The 17,949-nt window shown below is 37.2% G+C and overlaps 1 protein-coding gene across 2 annotated transcripts in view; it reads right to left on the bottom strand.

The window, feature by feature from the left end:
• dlc1 (DLC1 Rho GTPase activating protein) overlaps positions 1-17,725 on the bottom strand; it is a 78,698-nt gene extending 60,973 nt beyond the window's left edge. Inside the window, exon 1 of one of the 2 annotated variants that reach the window (XM_038269042.1) lies at positions 17,708-17,725. Coding sequence is in view for 1 of the 2 variants with exons in the window: in XM_038269040.1 (XP_038124968.1) it covers positions 3,035-3,152 (118 nt within the window). In the remaining variant the exon portion in view is untranslated. Of the gene's footprint in view, positions 1-3,034; positions 3,199-17,707 lie in introns of those variants that run through there. The other variant, XM_038269040.1, reaches the window with a different exon arrangement.
• Positions 17,726-17,949: the final 224 nt, after the last annotated feature.

Here is a 17,949-nt window from a genome sequence, read left to right as displayed (position 1 = left end):
ATTAATATGTTGCCTAAAACCACACAGCAGAGCCAAGCTTAAGGTCCTATTTGTGTTAACAACTATTTAACCAGGTGAGATTTAAGAAAGAATAATTAAAAACTCATTGCTGTAACATTTTTAATCCTGAAACATTGAGATTAAAATATGAAAAAGGTAGAATGAAATTCTTGAAATTAGTTCAATTTCTTGATTGGAGTCCATCCGATTATCTTTCCCTAATTACCAGCTTAAACAGAGACTGTTACACAATGTCCAGGTCACAAAAGTGGTTTTTAATTCATGCTGAGTGCCAAGTGGGGGGGAGGTTGTCAGCACAAGTGGCACAGAGGGCATTAAAGCTAAGTGTTGCTGACACAATTGCGCAAGAATTTTCTGAACACTTTGTACTGAGTGTTGCTACATGTGAATAATCAAAACTAGCCATCTGTTCTTTTCCTTCTATCACTCAGTTGGTTCACACCTTTGCTTTTAATAAAAACATTCTGTCCTGTACCACCCAAGTTTAACTGTGTGCTCCAGTTTTTAACAGATAATGTGGGATTAGTGGGGATCTGCAGTAGTTCTATGTATAAATTAGCCATATTGGCTATCATCACACATATTAAACTCACAATTATACAATTTTCTGTAGTGTTGGTGCATGGTAATAGACTGGATTAAATCGTTACAATTTAAACAAACAATCTGGATGTAAACATTACTTTGTACTAGATTTGCATTGGCCCACACCCCTTCCCTACAAGAAAGTTGTCAGTTAAACATTTGCAGACAAAGCTGTGCAATGTTAGAAAAAAAAGAGAGAGAGACACAACAAGGACAATTGTATGATGAATCAGTCAGCTTTCTAATTACACCTTTTAGTGAATATGCTGATGAAGGTTCTCAGTCATCCAGGTCATAGTCATTCCGTAAAAATTCGAAAAATATCCACTGGACTTGGTTTTCAAGATTTGAAGACGTTTCGCCACCTCTCCAGGAAGCTTTCTCAATTCAAATGTCTGGATCCGCAGTGAGTTTGAGTCTTATATAGACAACGCCTTGTATCGCTTGGAAACATGCAATGGTAACCGATGAATGGGTCGTTAGTTCCATCGTTAGCCTGTAATATCTGAACCTGTCTATGATTCTAGGGGTCGGTCGTTAAAGGGGGGATAGCCATTAAGGGGGGGATTGTCTCCTGTAATACCTGAAACCTGTCTATGATTGTTAAGGGTTGGTCGTTAAGGAGGTATTGTTCACCGGCTGGGGCGGGTAGGTCCCTCGTTCCTCTGTGATGGGGTGGGGGGTGTGGTGATATCTGGAAGGGATCATGTCTATGATTGAATTGTATGTTTTTGGAAGCTGGAATCTGAGTCCACCACCTCTGTTTAAAGTTGGTTTTTCTCTCTTAACATAGATGGCTTCCTTCACGCCCCTCTCAAACCACCTATTTTCTTTATCCAGAATATGGACATTCTGGTCCTCCAAAGAATGTCCTTTGTCCATAAGGTGTAGGTGTACACCTACACCTTATGTAGAGAGAAGATGATTGCTCAATCTGTCAGGATTTTTATTCAATCTGGAGAGATTCTATAGACACCAATGAGATTAAATCTCATTAGGTCTAATTTCAGCTATTGATAGGGGTCCTAAATGGAAACAAAGCACATGGAAAAATATATAAAGTTTGAGCATTTTAAATGAATGAATGAATGAATGAATGAATGAACGAATGAATGAATGAATGAATGAATGAATGAATGAATGAATGAATGAATGAATGAATGAATGAATGAATGAAAGGTCAAATTATTTGTTTATTGGTATGAAATAAAAGAGGAAATGCATCAAATTTATAACAAGTTTGTATGAAATGGAATGGAGACATAATACTTGATGAGCAATCCTATTCCACTGTTGTTTAAGAAGTCTCGGCATTGCAACTTCAGGCTATCCTGACCTAGGAATGTACTAGAATAAATTTAAACATCTGTAACCCAACAACTTTTGTTTTAGTCTCTATTTGGTTACAACCAGAAGAAATAGGTAACACCGTTTCCATATAGCCTACTTCATATATATGTTCATTATGAAAAATAAATAAATGAATTATCACAACAATAGAGGTACAAATACATGACAATGAGTTTATGAACTACATCAAAAAAATAAAAAGTAAAGTAAAATTAGATCTTTAAAGTCCATGGGGTTAATTTGTCGACAATTTAAAGAAAAACGAGGGACACCCACCTGAACTTCCAGGATTAAGAATTCCCATAAATATTTACTGTCTGCGTGTACTAATTTTAAATAGCTCAAATATTGATGAGGATGCCTCAGTTTGGGTTAATTACGAAACTTCTGAACACTGTATTTAAAATAGACTAATGAACACCTATGCTTATGTGGAGGATAATTAGATATCGTAATCAAACTTCTGCCATCTCTAACCCCAAAAGATGATTGTAGCTCCCCTCAAGATTGTCAGAGTGCCTGATGTGTTTTATCTCTGCCATCTGGAGGCAACATAAAAAGCATTTCTGTGGCTCTGTGGCAACTCTGTCCTCCAGCTGCTGCTCTTAGGAGACATATATTATTAAGAGGCAAGCTAGATAGAGTTGGGTAGTCTGGTGTAATGGATGTCTATCTGGTTCATAAGTTAAACATGGAACAAACCACACCTAAAGCATCTGTAGGAAGACTGGTGACAGGCAAAATGCCAATACTACTTTTCTGGGGCACTGACAGGGAAAATAAACTAAAATGAATCACAATGTTCCTAAAATAGGCTTGAAAATATCTTTAGAATCCAAACCCTTCTGATGAAGATACAAGCCTCTAAATCCATATAGCTGCTTGTCAGTTGATTTAAAAACAAAACAAAATGAAAAACAAACTTGAAGTGATCTTGTAATTCCTTACAATGACAATGCATTTTTAATTTAAAGTTGCTGCCTAAAAAAAATCAAAGACTCTACAGAGAATAACGAATACAGAAAAGAACCCAGACACACCAAGCACATACACCCATTATCTGAGCCCATATTCTTACCTGCAAGTCGATTTTCTCTGGCAGGCTTGCTGAGCATATCTAGAGCTTTCGTGGTGGAAGTCCTGATGTGGTCACTGAAGGACCTCTGCAGCAGCAGCAGCCTCATAGATTGAGACATACTGCACCTTACCACACCTGTTTTCTACGACAGATCCACCTTGTCCCGCTGCTAGACTTTCCTAGACTCAATTTATATTTCTAGCCATATATCTGTCTTTATAATTTCCACCTAGCGTTGTTCTCCACCTCTCTGTTTCTGCTGTTTGAGTCCAGACTGTACACTCCTGTTTGCTGCAGGAAGCATCAGTGCAGTAACTGCTGGGACACATCCAGTCAGTGCTGCAACGTTCTCATATTCTATTCTGCCAGTATGTGTGTCTGGGAGAGTGTGCTAGTAAATGTGTGTGGAAGTGGAAGTGCTTTTTTTAATACAAGCTCCAGTCCTCTCTGGGAATATCTGAGTAGTTCTCAGTCACGACAAGCATTTCATCTCAACTCCAGCTCTACCTCACTTCCCATTTGATGCTTTTCTTCGTCACATTCATCTTCACATGCTTGGCTGCCAAAACCTCTCCAGACACAGGAACAGCAAAGGCAGTTATATAAGCAAATTCCGTTATGTCCAGCTCATTAGGAACTTCTACCTGTCCAGATCAATTTGCACTTTAGGAACAAGTCGAACTAATCAGGAAAAGGATGTTTAGAAGAACTATATCAGTTATACTTGCATCATTCTAGAAACTTTGAAGCATTTAATCTAGATGATAAAATGGTTGATACCACAAACAAACCAAAATTCTGCATATATGAACTGTACATATTTAATGCTCTAAACTTCCATATCAACGTGTCTTTTACACCATGTTTTTTTTCTCCCACACTGTTCAAATTTGATCACTGCTGCACCTAAAGGAATGGAAATTTATGAAAGCTGTACAAAACAAAAGGACAATAAAAGCTGTCTAAGTCCAAGTCTGAACAAATATCTAATCTGGAGTTTTAACTACTACATGGTAACTTGAGGGTAATAATCTACACCATGTTTCGACTTATTTCCTGTAAATTCTTACTGTAACACGTGGTGCTAACCCACAAACAAGCTTGAGTGCTAATAATTCTTACCATTATGTAACAAACAGGTTTTAGCTGCTAAGATGGACAAAATGAACACAATGGATCCATTACTGCTGCTGAGTTGATCGGATAATGCTGATTTAGCTTCTATTAGGCAAGCCTGGCTCTCTGGGGTCTGTGAGAAAGCCTTAGCCACGAAATGAATCGACAGAAAAGCAGAAATCTCAGAGCACCTCTAACCTTACAGAGGTTTCATAATATGGTGTCTATATACTGCAATCTTTCCAATCTGGTTTTGTTTTTACTGTGACTGATATGTTGTCCCAACAACATTCTCTGCATGTTAGCCTGACTATCCTACTCCATTATAAGTTGACCTTGTTAAGGCATCTCACCAATTACGTAGCTTCACTGTTTGAATCTTACTGGTCACATACCGTTTTAGCTGCTAATAAACTCAGATCTTACTCCTGATGACAGTGTTTTCTTGAGAACCAGTTCACAAACAATGGGACACTAATGCTGGTATGCTCATTTGTTGTTTAGGAGAGACTGTAAACTATTTGGCTACTAAAAAATACTCAACTTCCAGGGATGATCTGATGACACAGAGGAATCAGGAAAATGTTTTTGCTTTTCTTTTTGATGACAAACATCGAAAAATGCCAAAACTATTTTTGAGATTAAATGTGGTCAACATCTGATAACAATGTTTTGATAACAACATTGATTATTCGAATGTTATCAATAAAATTGTTTAGTGTAAATCTCAATTTTAAACACAGACTCAGCAAAGAAAAATATCACTTGAAAATGTTAGCTTTTTCTATAAGATAGCAATAATGCTGCAAGCTAGACTATGCTGTATAAGATATGTGTAAATAGAAAATGATTACTGTTTATCATTCTGCTCTTTCTGGAATAATACAAACTGATATAAGAAAGAGAAACAGTTTTTTTATTGGCCCAACTTTACTTATCTTACCTGTATGCTTAAAAATGACCAATATTTGCAGATACTGATATCAATGCTGATATGTCATGCAGTTCTAGTCTTTTGCAACTGTAAAGATTTCCAAACATGACTACAGGTAGGTCTCCATACAGCCGGAGAAAACATGTCATTTCAGCAGTCCTCTCATTAAAAGGCCTGTCTGACAGGTGGTTTTGGTAACTACTTCCAACCAACCTTAGTAGCAAACATGCAGAATTAACGCCACAAGCACATTGGTACTGCTGCACCTAAAGGAATGAAAATGTTATGAAAGCCACAAGCACATTGGTAGGCCTTTTCAGCTCAGTGTTGCTTGGCTTATTGTGGCCAAGCGACCCGCACACCACCGTACCCAATTCCTATTCCTATTCCACATGGGGCACAGAGAAAAGCAACGGCTTCCAACAGTGAAACATGAGACCTCCCGTTCTCAGAAGGTGGGGCTAAACCCTTCGCTAAGATACAACATGAGTCTATAAGACAAAATTACGTCTTTGATCCAAAATGACAGACATCCTGCATGGTTTGGACCACAGCTTCAGGAGACTTTTTTGTGCATCCTGTTGGGTGATACATGTGTACGAAATTTCATAATCGTCAAAAAAAAAATCATGGCTTGGGGCTTGTTTTGTTTTTCTCTTATTGTAAGAAGCCGGAATTTGAAGTTTGGCCACTCCAAAATGCTTTGTCTCTTGGTAGGAAACAAGCAGAATGAATATTCCTAAGGAGGTGGTGAAATACTTAGAGAGATTAAATGTCAGTATTTTCTTGACAAGAGTTAAAAAGCAACTACAGTAATAGAATGTGTAATATAAAACAAAACTCAACATGATAAAAAAAAATGACTAAAGTTCTATTTTGCATTCATATGCTTCTGTTAATAATTGACCTGAAATCTAAAATGATATCAAAAAAAGCTGATTTGAACCTGTTTTTTTTTTTTTAACAGTTCATTTAACCATTCAAAATGCCCTCCCTTTTAAAGTTTATCAAGCCCATACGGTTGAGTTCAGGTTATGCACTTTATTACCAAAGTGTTTGTCGTTGCGAGCAGGATGTACCGTTCAGGCCGTTACATTCCACACTAAGCTTCACGCTTGAGAAAATGAGGCAATCAGCATGATTGCCTCAGCAAGTAAAGGTAATGTACCCAGCATACGGTTTATTTCAGCCTGCTGATAGCATTTTGGCCATCATGGACAATTGACTTTATGGTCCCTCAAGGTTTGCAGAGAGTGATAAGACTGGATTCCTGGGTTTTTACTTTCATTACGTGTCTCTGGGGCTGTGGACTGACCTCTCTGATAGAACTGTGAAACAGTTTTAGGTAAATAAAACTTATCTTTTAAAACCAGGGTTATAATTTCTTTCTTACATAGTGTTTAAATCACAAAAGGATTTTTCTTTCAAAACCAAACTCCTTGTGTCGTACTGATATTCTTACAGCTAGTTATATACTCTGTTAGCCAAGTAGAACAATCCATTAAAGGTTGGAACAAGAGAGAACGACAAGAGAGATAGTTCAGTTTTCAGTCTATACATCCGCTGTCAAACAAGTGCCACAAGCATTTATCTACATACATCTGTCCCGGTAGAAAAAGAGAAGGCTACTTGAAGACACATTGACCCACAAATCAAAACACGATATGGGGGATGGGGGTCTCTGGGTGGGCTTCAAACACTGCACATAAACAGTACGTGAAGGCCCTTATGATCAAAACATCAGTGAAAACAATGCACTTCTCTGTCTTTTACAGCAAGGCCAACAATGTGTCACCTCTAATATGAATGTCTGGGTGTGCCTGATTTTGGTAGACCCTTTGATGTGATGATCTGCTTTAGGTCTTACTCTGCTTTCAGCCAGGAACTCTCCATTTCCCTCAGATCTATGGCTCCACAGATGACATTCCTGCACCTTGTCAAACTCTAACTAGACTTCCAAAGATTTATGACTCTGTGTGTACCAGAGTTTAAGAACAACACAGCAAAGTGGTGTGAAAACAATTACTGAAAGTAAAGTAAAATGTAGTTTAACAGACTTCTTTACTTAAACTCCCTTATAGTGGCACATTGGAGCCTCTCTTTGCTTTAGGAACTGTCATAATTATTTAAGTTATAGTGATCCAAAAAGATATTGGAAACGTAAATTCGGGTCCATATTAAAATGAAGGCATCGTGGACAAATCTTCTGTTCTATGACATACCAAAGGTATTGTTAACTTGTTGCCACGTACGAGAAACCAGTTTGAGATTATTTGCATTTCTTAAATGGTACTTTATTTTATACTGTTCCGTTGGGTCAAAAAAGGGATTGAGGAATAAAATTTCCACTATCTAGACAGTTGTGGTAAAACATCATATCACAATCACTAAATGCTTTTTGTAAGATAAAGGTTTGTGTTTGGGAAAGACATTTGCAAGCTGGATATTATGTTCCAAGCTGATCTACTAATCTGACCATAAGCACTAGATGCTTTTGATACTGTAAATGTTTGTGCGTGGAAAATAATATGTAAACTTAACAGTGCTGATTGAACCAGTGAAAATCATGGTGTGTCTAAAATACATGGAACAGCAGGCGCAAACTTTTTTGCATGTTTGCCAACAAAAATATACAGAATATGTGCTTCTAACTTAACTACTCAACTGTAATGTAATTTCCGATCGTCCAAACCACCATTGGACAAATCTAAAACTGAATGCAGGTTATTTTCTATGCCTATGTTTAGTGAGATCTTAAGGTCAGGTGCCACCTCGCCCACAATAACTTCCATTTAAAATGATCTAATTAAAAAAGGGCACTCTGAACTGGTTTTACACCTGTTATGCATAAATAGTGTTCCAAATAAATTTGTTGTAGAAAGGGTGGTTGAGCTCCTGTTGCCTTTCTGTCACCTCAAACTAGTCTTTGTCTCCTGAAAACAGCAGTATTTATTGTCATTATGAAAGTCTGTAAATTGTATGTCAAAACATAAACTAAAGCACAAAGATGAAGGTATAGAGCTGAGATAAGATTTAAGATTATGCAAATGCTATACTGTATACTACACATAAGGAACTGCAACTTTCTATGTTGTTATTCTGATTTTATAATAATAAAAAAAAGGATAGAAAATCCCTTTTATTGTCCCACATTGGGGAATATCTGTTTATAGCAGCAAGAAGATTATAGAAAAAAATAACAGGAAAAATGAATAAAAATGAAATAATAATGTTGTGTTCTTTTAATGTGCAATCTTAATCTATTTGAATTTCTCTTGCTCAAAACTAAACAAGTATTATTTCAGAATAAGAGGTCGGATTTTTTATCTACTAAAAAGTTAAAACCTTAGAAATTATAAAGTACAAAGGCTGAAGTGAATGTGAATCATATGGTTTTCTTTAGCATAGATTATCTCAATTGAAAAGGGGGAAGTTGAACATTAAAACTTTATAATGGTTAAAAAAATTCAATGAAAAAGTGCCATTCATTGGTCATAGTACATGGATTACACTGGTAAAGCTCCCCCCACACCCCCATTGTCTGTCCTTTGAGCTATTTTCTTTGCAGCTTATTAGGGAAGTCAAGTGGACTAAGACACTTGACTCCTCTCCTCCCCTCTCTTTCATGGGTGAGGGTTTTCAGGGACTGTTGTGTACACACTAATGACCCCCACCTCTTAAACTGGTTCTTCAGTATTCAACAGGCAGGAGGTCCATAACAGCAAATACATTTAACAAACAGAAAGCTGGCTCCTAGCTGAAAGAAAAACACTCACCTAAAATTCTTCCGTTTCACTGATTTGCATTTTGACCACGAAAATACTGCGGTCACATGTTCGACTTAGGTTATTTAAACACAATTCTAAAGATGCAAATTGATGCACGTTTTTTGGGGAAAATCACATTGCTTATCAGTATTAAATGTTATGTTTTAAGCAGCAACGGTTAGTCTTCACGGTGACAGAAAGCAATGTCACAAGTAACAGAAGCAAGTCATAAGTTTTTTTACTGTCCTCTGAATTAGAAGAAAAGTGGTGTGAAAATGTGACCAATTGGAGGGATGAGGATGTGCTCTTTTGAAGCCACAAGGAAAGTCACAAGATCTAGGGTTGGGGAAGGGGGGTTTAATCACCATCTCTACTAAGATGCACTTTTTTAGAAGACAGATCACAAGGACATCATAGCTATATGTAAAAAAAGTAATGTTTAAATCTATTTACCTCTGCTTCAAATTTGTGCTTTCAATTATCAAAGGTAAGAACATTAGTCAAACAGATGCAAAATTGGAGTAAAGAACTTAAAGCCATTCAAACTTTTTTCATATTTGTCTCCTGTTTTTGTGCAATAAGAAAAAAAAATGCTGTGGGAAACTCAGGCTCAAGCATGGCCTTAAAATCAATTTAGCAAAGAATTTGATCACCAGATAAGCAAAACATTCATGGATTTGCTTTACAATGAAATGGGTCTTGCACACAATGTGAAAGCTGCACACATTACTGCCATAGGACAGCAAAACTGTGACTTAGACATAACAGCAATGAACCAATAATAACCTTACATAACCTTACATTAGGCTTTGTTTTCTGCACTAAAAACGTCTCACCCATCTTGATTGACAACACTTTTATCTGAGAGCCCAAATGACAGTATGAACCTCTTTTGAATTCAGTAGATGAGTACTTATCTTACCCTTTAGGGGAATTCATAGAGTATTTAAATGTTGTTCCCCAAAAGTGTGCATACTAATGTTGATGTTTCACTTGAAACCCTACGGAGCCATGGTGGAGCACATTTACCACAGATTCATTGCTAGAACATAGCCACCATTTAATGGTCAATCTTATATCAAACAATACCCATCCATCCATTATCTTACACGCTTGTCCCAATTGGGGTCACGAGGGGTGCTGGTGCCTATCTCCAGCAGTCAATGGGCGAGAGGCGGGGTACACCCTGGACAGGTCGCCAGTCCATCGCAGGGCAACACAGAGACACACAGGACAAACACACACACTCACACCTAAGGACAATTTAGAGAAGCCAAGTAACCTGACAGTCATGTTTTTGGACCGTGGGAGGAAGCCAGAGTACCCGGAGAGAACCCACGCATGCCCAGGGAGAACATGCAAACTCCATGCAGAAAGACCCTGGGCCAGGAATTGAACCCAGAACCTTCTTGCTGCAAGGCAGCAGTGCTAACCACTGCGCCACTGAGCAGCCCAAACAATACCCAATTTAGCTTAAATATAAACTAAATATATAGATTTTTATCAGTTAAATTGTTCTTTATAGAAATTAACAATCTCTACTTCATTTAGATGTGCTAGATAGCATCCATCCATCCATTTTCTCCTGTTTTCTCCTTGTCAAGGGTTGCAGTTGAGCGGAGGGAAACACAGAGACACACAAAGACACATACCATGCACACACACCAACTATCCTAAGAGTCATGTTGTTTTTTTCTTGGACTGTGGGAGGAAGCCGGAGTACCCGGAGCGAACCCACACATGCACAGGGAGAACGCATGACCTACTTGCTGTAAGAAGCGCTACCCCTGCTAGATAGCAATAAGACAAATATCTTTCATCTAACATTAATAAATTCATGCAGTAATGGGTTCTGTATAAACAGTGTAGGTGAGCGGTATACCACTCTTACACAGTGAAACAATTATTTCATGATTTCAAAACATACACAACAATAGAATCAGAAGCAAAGGACACAAAGCTCCATACACTCCAATTTCCAGTTTCACTTTCAGAGCCACATAGAATATTTTTCTCAGTACATCTGCATACATGACTAAACAGCACACTACTTCAGAGCAGCTTCAGAATATAAAAACATGAGATAACTAAGTATTAACCCTTCATGATCAGTAGTTAAATATTAGGGAAATAAAACAAAGAAACAACAATGACAAAAACATTTGGAAAAAATTGGAAGCAGGAACCACCATATCCCCAATATTAGGGCTTGCTTTTTATATGGGAGCTCAGGGAAAGTGTTTAAGCTAGATCCTTGATTTCCTCAGATCTCTCTTCCTCCATTATCCAATCACAGTTTAAATTGAAGGTAAAAGGTTGAGCTTTAAACTCTTTGTCTGGTGCACAGCATTGAGTTCTTACTGGATTATATTTAGACTGGCAAAATAAAGCAGGATGCCTTGGATCGGAACTACAAATAACAAGAACATGTTAAACACTAAATAAATGTAAATTTAGTGTTCTGTTTACCATCTCCAATGTTAAAAAACTCAACACAGATTTTTAACCCTCAATTCTCAATATTTTTGTGTTGCATGGTTATTAAGAAGGATGAACCAATCGCAAATGACCTGTGTAATAGGCAGCAAAGATTATTAGGTGGTTTATTAAGTAAGTCACAATCTGAGTGGTCATGGATTAAAGTGGGCATAATGTGCAAAATGCAGCATGACATTATTATTTTTTTAAAACCTAAGATTTGAGGGAAACTCAAGCAAATTACCATAGATAGACCTGGTCTTAGGTCATGCCCAATTCCCCCCCTGAAAAATAAAAACATCAGAATAATGCTTCCATTGTCATACTGCTTCACAGTGAAGATCATGTTCAGGGTCATGTGCAGAGTTGCTTTCAGTTTTGCCAATAAATTTAGGAAGCTTACAAAAAGTTGTGGTTATAGAATCCTGCAAAGCTGATGTCAATGTTTGTAACACAATAATGCCACAAATCACAGTCACCGAAAAAATCTGTTCCAGATAAAAATGACACAAGTTCACATGTTGAAACTATTGACACCCAGTGTTGTTTCCATCAATGACGAGATGACGAAATTATTTTGTTGACGATCCTTTTTTTCATGACGATTACAAGAACTGATAACTAAAGCATGACTTGTCATAGGTTTGAGTTTTACTCAACGAGACGAGGCAAGACTAAAGAAAAAATAGCGTGTCGTCGGTCAGACAAAGATGCATCATTGTGCTGTAATCTGTAAGACAAGCTAAGCAGCATCAGCTGTGCTGCTGCTTCCTGTTAGATTCTGCCGCCCACCTGGTGTGCAGCGTTACAAATTCTGCCTGACCACAGATGCATCATGGCGGCAGGAGCAGGATCGGAGAAAATAAACCGGAATGGTCTGGTACTGCTCACTCACCTCTGACAAACTCTGCACTTCTAGCTGCATTGGTGCAGAAATGCATCTTCGCACTCTAATGGTTCTTCTCAGTGGTATGGCTCTGCCTGCTCTTGCTACTTAATACATTTTGTGGCTGAACATAAACACCCAGGTGAAAAGGTACATAGATCTTTGAATATTTCCTTCATATAGTTCTTGTTTTTATATATGAAAAAATGATGTAAATGTTTCCTTGTATTTTTCTTTGTTTCCGTTGAATATTTCAACATTTAGTTAGCATATTCAACCAATCAGGTCTGGATTTCCATGGCAATTATGTAGGTTCTCTCTGTTTTTTTTTATATCAAAATCTTGAATTTAATCTTGAATTTAAATCTACTTTGACCCCGGAGCAGTGGTAACTAAGTAGCAAATTCTCAGAAATAAAGCCAAAATTGCCAAAGTAGAGAGACTAATGTTTTTGTTCTTCACTTTTTTGGAGCAATAAAGATTTTATTGATCTGTGTGTAATGCATAATTCATAGTAGATCAGGAAGTGTTAAAATTTTTTGCAACATAACACTAAAACTAGACTAAAACCTTTGTAAGACTAAAGCCGACTACAACTATCACATATAATGACTAAAATGCCACTAAGATGGCTATCAAAAACAACACTGTTGACACCACTCTCAAAAATCCTTAGAGAAATCAGCCATTATAGCAATGGCTTCATCAATTTAGCTTTTTTGCACCATTGCTATTATGACAACTCATCCTTTAAGATAAGCTGTTAATCTTTGAGGTTGGATGTCTTCCTTGCCATCGCCCTAATGTTTAAGATTAGCGTAACCCATAGTTGGCAGAGTAACTCTAGCTGGCAGAGTATGAATATTTTGGGCAAAAATGTATCAATCTGTCTCACTTCGAATTCACACAACATATACATACAATTTAATGTAAGGGCATTGCAAATGGATGTTAATTGTGGGGTTAAGAGGATCCCAGATATGGATCTGCTTGGTTGAGCTTCTTTTTAATGTTTGTAAATATAGATAAATAGATATATATAAATATGTATTGTAATATCAAAATGCTATCTCGCTGTACTTTCAGTTTTTAGCATTTTGTATATAGCTGGAGCTATTTGCCATTTCGGTGAAAAGGTAGATGCAGGTTAGATAGTAAGCCTCAGCATTGACTGCTATTTTGAATTTTACATTAAGACCTTATTAGACAAAAAGGAAGCTATTTTCCCAGATGTTTAGTGATTGCAGGAAGGTATAAATGAACAGCATAGAAATATAAATGTCAGTGGGTTGTGTTAGTTGTGTTCAACTTCATTGATTTTAACGGTAGATCAAGAGTAAGTGGTTTGTCCTCCACTCTATCTCTGATGTTTTGTCTTTAGCAAGATGTTTTTCCCACCTTGCCTTCTGTTGATAGTCTGAGGGCCCAGTGGCACCAATATGGCAGCTTTGCTTCTGTTAGTCTGACACAGGACAGCTGCTTTTACAGTGTAGCTTACCAGCACCAGCTTGTGAATGGGCTAATCAGTAAATGTTCGGCGACAAGTTTTGAAGTCCTTGAACTTGATAAAGCGCTACTATTCACACTTTGATAAAAAAAAAAAAAAAAACTGAACTGATAATGTTGCTATAGACAGATACATTTTCTTTTTTTTTATGTATTAAGTTTGATTAGTTTTCCAAAATCCAGAAGTTTGTATTGAATTTAATTTCTCAGTTTTAGAATGCATCGTTCAGAGCCATGGACTGACTTTTGACTCATCCACTCAAAGAAAAGTTGCTTCTCTGGTCTTTGTGTCCTTAAAAATGCCTCTCTTTTTAACTCCTGGATTTATCGCTTGTGTTTTGCTTTTCTCTATTCTTTATTTCTGTAGCAATTAATAGCAAATATTATTTTAAAAAGATAGGTCCTTCCTAGGCATTGTAGTCTTCATTCATGAGGGGTTAACCTTGAGCCTAATATATGATGTGGAAATATGAAGTGAACTAGTATGTTAAATCATAGCAATGAGTGAAGAATTACTATTAAAACTTAACCATACACATAAAACCTTGTTTGACAGACTTCAAAGAAGAGCTTCTGAGAAAAATGTGAACCTTGCACCTCTCTTTGTTCTCCTGCATCCCAATCTTACCCTCTTTGTATTTTCACTCACAAAAGCTAAAGCTGTCAGCGTCCTGGTTTGGAGGATGTGAAGTCAAACTAAACAAGGTGTCTCAAAAGATAAGCACACAGTGAACACAAATCAGTGCCCACTAAAGGGCCCATAGAGACAAGAAATGTTCTAACTATGGCATCAGATCAAGGGGGCAAAATCCATCAAATCATAACTGTAAAACCTGCATTTATTCCCTATGGTCCTATTGTTGTATTTGGTGATCACATGGTCACTTGCATAAGTATCCATAAGACTGAGCCAGAGTAGTGGTACATAACTGTAAAATTAAAGGGACAAATGTTTTTCTTAATTTATTCAAAAAGTGTTATTAATTCTAACAATGGCAAATGGGTCATTGTCAAATATATTTAAAAATACTTCAGTGTTATTAAATTCATATGAAATGCTTATTGTTGCTTTTGACAAACAAAATATCGGTAGTACAGGCATTCTTTTTCAGTGTTATGCCTATTTCATATCTAGCTGGAGCATTGTAACTTGCATAATATGACATTCCAAAACCTTTATCTTGCTTCATTTGTTTGATTTTAGACATATTTATATTTGCGTGTATATATTTTCATTGTATGTCTTGACTCACTTGATCCATGGCACACAACAAAATGATGCAGATTAGTATATACTGTTTTCACACATGTAGTCCTCTTCATTCATTGCTTTGTTCGTTATTTAATTAAATAATATTAAAAAAATTTTAACAAATTTGAACTGTGGTATTCAAAGTTCAGATGTCAGGGAAGACATTCAAATCAATAACATTTTATATTATGATAAATGACTGCATAGTTTCCTTCCCTAGTGACTAGTTACTACTTTGCTTTCACAGTAAATGAAATTCTAACTAAAATAAATAGTTGCATTTTAAGTAATCTGTCCAACACAAGCTTTACGCATTTAAAGGTTGAAAGTTTGGGCCAAACTTTATTTCAAAATAACTCAAGCTTAGTCAGAATGAATGGAGAGTGTCCATGGTGATCAAATCTTACACACTCCTTCAGTTTCTCTTTTTCTTCTTTGAATTTGTTCTGTGTTTGACTGATTCATTTTCACATAATTATATGCTGTGATACAAACCACCTGCATTTTGACCTTGTAATGTTGTCAGCATGCTGCTGCCATCGCCATAATGCTTCACGGTGAAGATCATGTTCAGGATCATGTGCAGTTTGTTTTGGTCTTGGCAATAAATTTAGGAAGCTTACAAAAAGTTTTACTCAAACCAGTGTCAGTACTGTACTTTAGTATTGTAAGCTAACAGCAACAGTCTGTGTATGTTTGGTAGTAACTAAAGTAAACTGTAACAAGACCGCCCCCTCTGTAAACTGACATAATCATACCACACCAGTAAGAAGTGGAGTCATGCAAACTTGATCTCTGAATGTCCTTATCATATCTGTATAGCCTAACTTGTGTCATATCTTGCTGCTCTAATCCACTGATGTTCTGGGGGCCTCGTGAAGCTCAGCTTGTGACTGGGCACACAGAGGAAACAGTTTGGCAGCAATGGTCACATTGTGTGCAGGAGACACGCTGGCCACTCACTAAGATACAACCAGCACAGCAGGGAGTTCCTAAACTGCTCCAATAGTGAGAGATGACCATGGAAAATTCTAGTTGGCCACTTTCAGGCCTCTGTTTGTGTCCATGAGGGTAAAATTAACCATGAATGAGCCATCTTTCATGCAGTGAGGCAGAAGCCTTCAGGGCCTGTTCTGTGATGTAACACTGTCACAAATGTTCCATTCCCAGGCGCTTATATGGTGGACACACAGAGAGGCCTTTGAAGCGTCACAATGAACACAAGGCTTTGCCCCCCACCCCCAAAAACACAGGATACTCCTATCTCCAGCTCCAGAGTGGTGGGCTCTGTCATAAACACAGAGAGATGGTTGTTACATAACTTGCTACCAGGGCGTCTGCTTGATTTAAATGAAGAAAAACTACCAAGAATGTGTGACCCTTTGAAGCTGGCATTGCACATTTTACAGAAAAAGAGAGAGAGAGAGAGAAAGCAAAGAAGTTTGTAATTTGCAATAAGTCATATGAAAGCTGTTGCTTGGATGTAAATCAAAGAGGTCTGAGCAAAACAGGCGCCTTTAATACATAATAAGTTGCTCTCTATTATTTCACTTAAAATCAGTTTATTTAAATAGCAGCTATCCGCAACACATGTCATCTAAAGGCACTTTACAGAGAAGATTCAATCAGATCCTCCTTTCAGACTGATTAAAAACCTACAAGATCTAAGGGAAATGGATGAACATGTGGTGACAGTAGAGTTCAGCTAGCATTGATTCTACCACAGTCCCTCATACTGTGTGCATGCATGCAGTGACAGTGGAGAGGAAAAACTCTCTTTTAACATGAAGAAACCTCCAGCGGGACCAGGCTCAGTGTGAACAACAGAAGGCTCATAGAAAGCTGCTCACACTGAAGTAGTCAACATGAAGTAGAAATTACCAGAAAATGTGTGTTTTTATTGCAATGACTAAAAACTGTAACTGGATAATTGATAAGCCAGCTCATTCAATGAGGAATCTGCAATACTTGGAACTTGCTGCTATAGACGTTGTCCAGCCTGTGTGAAAAAGCCTTAGTCATTTGCAGAACAATGGTCAAACATTAGAAATAAGACATGCCCCAAAGGACATGCACCTATTTTGCTGGAAGTTGCGGATTTACAAAATTGATTATTGGCCATGATCTTTTTTATAAGCTGAATTTATAAATGCATTAATTTGAAATATTATTTCAAATTCATGCTCTGTTCTGTCTTTTTTGTTTTTCATACAAAATCCAAGTCATATACATTAAACTTTGATGATGACACATGAGAACTGCGAAAAAGAGTGCCTTTGGTACCTTCGGAAGGCAGTATCAAGTACTCATTGAGAACTCTATTTCTAAATACTGAAATACTTTTGAACTTCTGGTGAAGGTGAACTGAACCATGAGGACAAAGGTGAATGAGGGAATGGTTCAAAAGTGCATCAGGCTCGACATTCAGTCTAGCTCTTATCGTCAAAAGGCAGCAGACTTGATGGTCAAGAAGATGAGTCTAGTGCCTTATCTACATCTTTTACCCTCTGTCTCAGAGTCTCCTGTGAATTGTTATCTCCTGCTGCTCTGAGTCCTCTTTGGCCTCAAGTTGTGAAAAAGGTTATCAATGAGAAATGCTCTAGAATTTTCTAATATGACTTCAGCATAACATAAGACCTCAGACATAAGAAAAACTTAAGGAAGGGAATAAATGCATGATATATGAGAAGAATCCAGATTTTCATCAACAAACTTCAAATCAGCAAGGACTTACCTGCTTTTTTCTTCTCAGAAGTAGGGGATAAGTTCTGCAATAAAAGACCAGAAAAAAAGATCATGTTGAGATATGTTTGCCGTCAGGGATTCCCTAAAACTGAGTTTAGTCACTGTCTGATGAGGTGAAACTACATATCTGTAACAGCTGCAAGTTAAATGTTTTATTAACATCTGTAGCATACTAACCTAAGAACACAGTTTGATTTAGACTGTAATTGAATAATTACTGTCTAAATTATT

This window comes from Cyprinodon tularosa, unplaced genomic scaffold, assembly GCF_016077235.1.
Source record: "Cyprinodon tularosa strain WSP-4 unplaced genomic scaffold, ASM1607723v1 ctg718, whole genome shotgun sequence".
NCBI classification, from domain to species: Eukaryota; Metazoa; Chordata; class Actinopteri; order Cyprinodontiformes; family Cyprinodontidae; genus Cyprinodon; species Cyprinodon tularosa.
The sequence above is the reverse complement of the archived record's forward strand: the minus strand, read 5'-3'. Positions and strand labels throughout refer to the sequence as shown.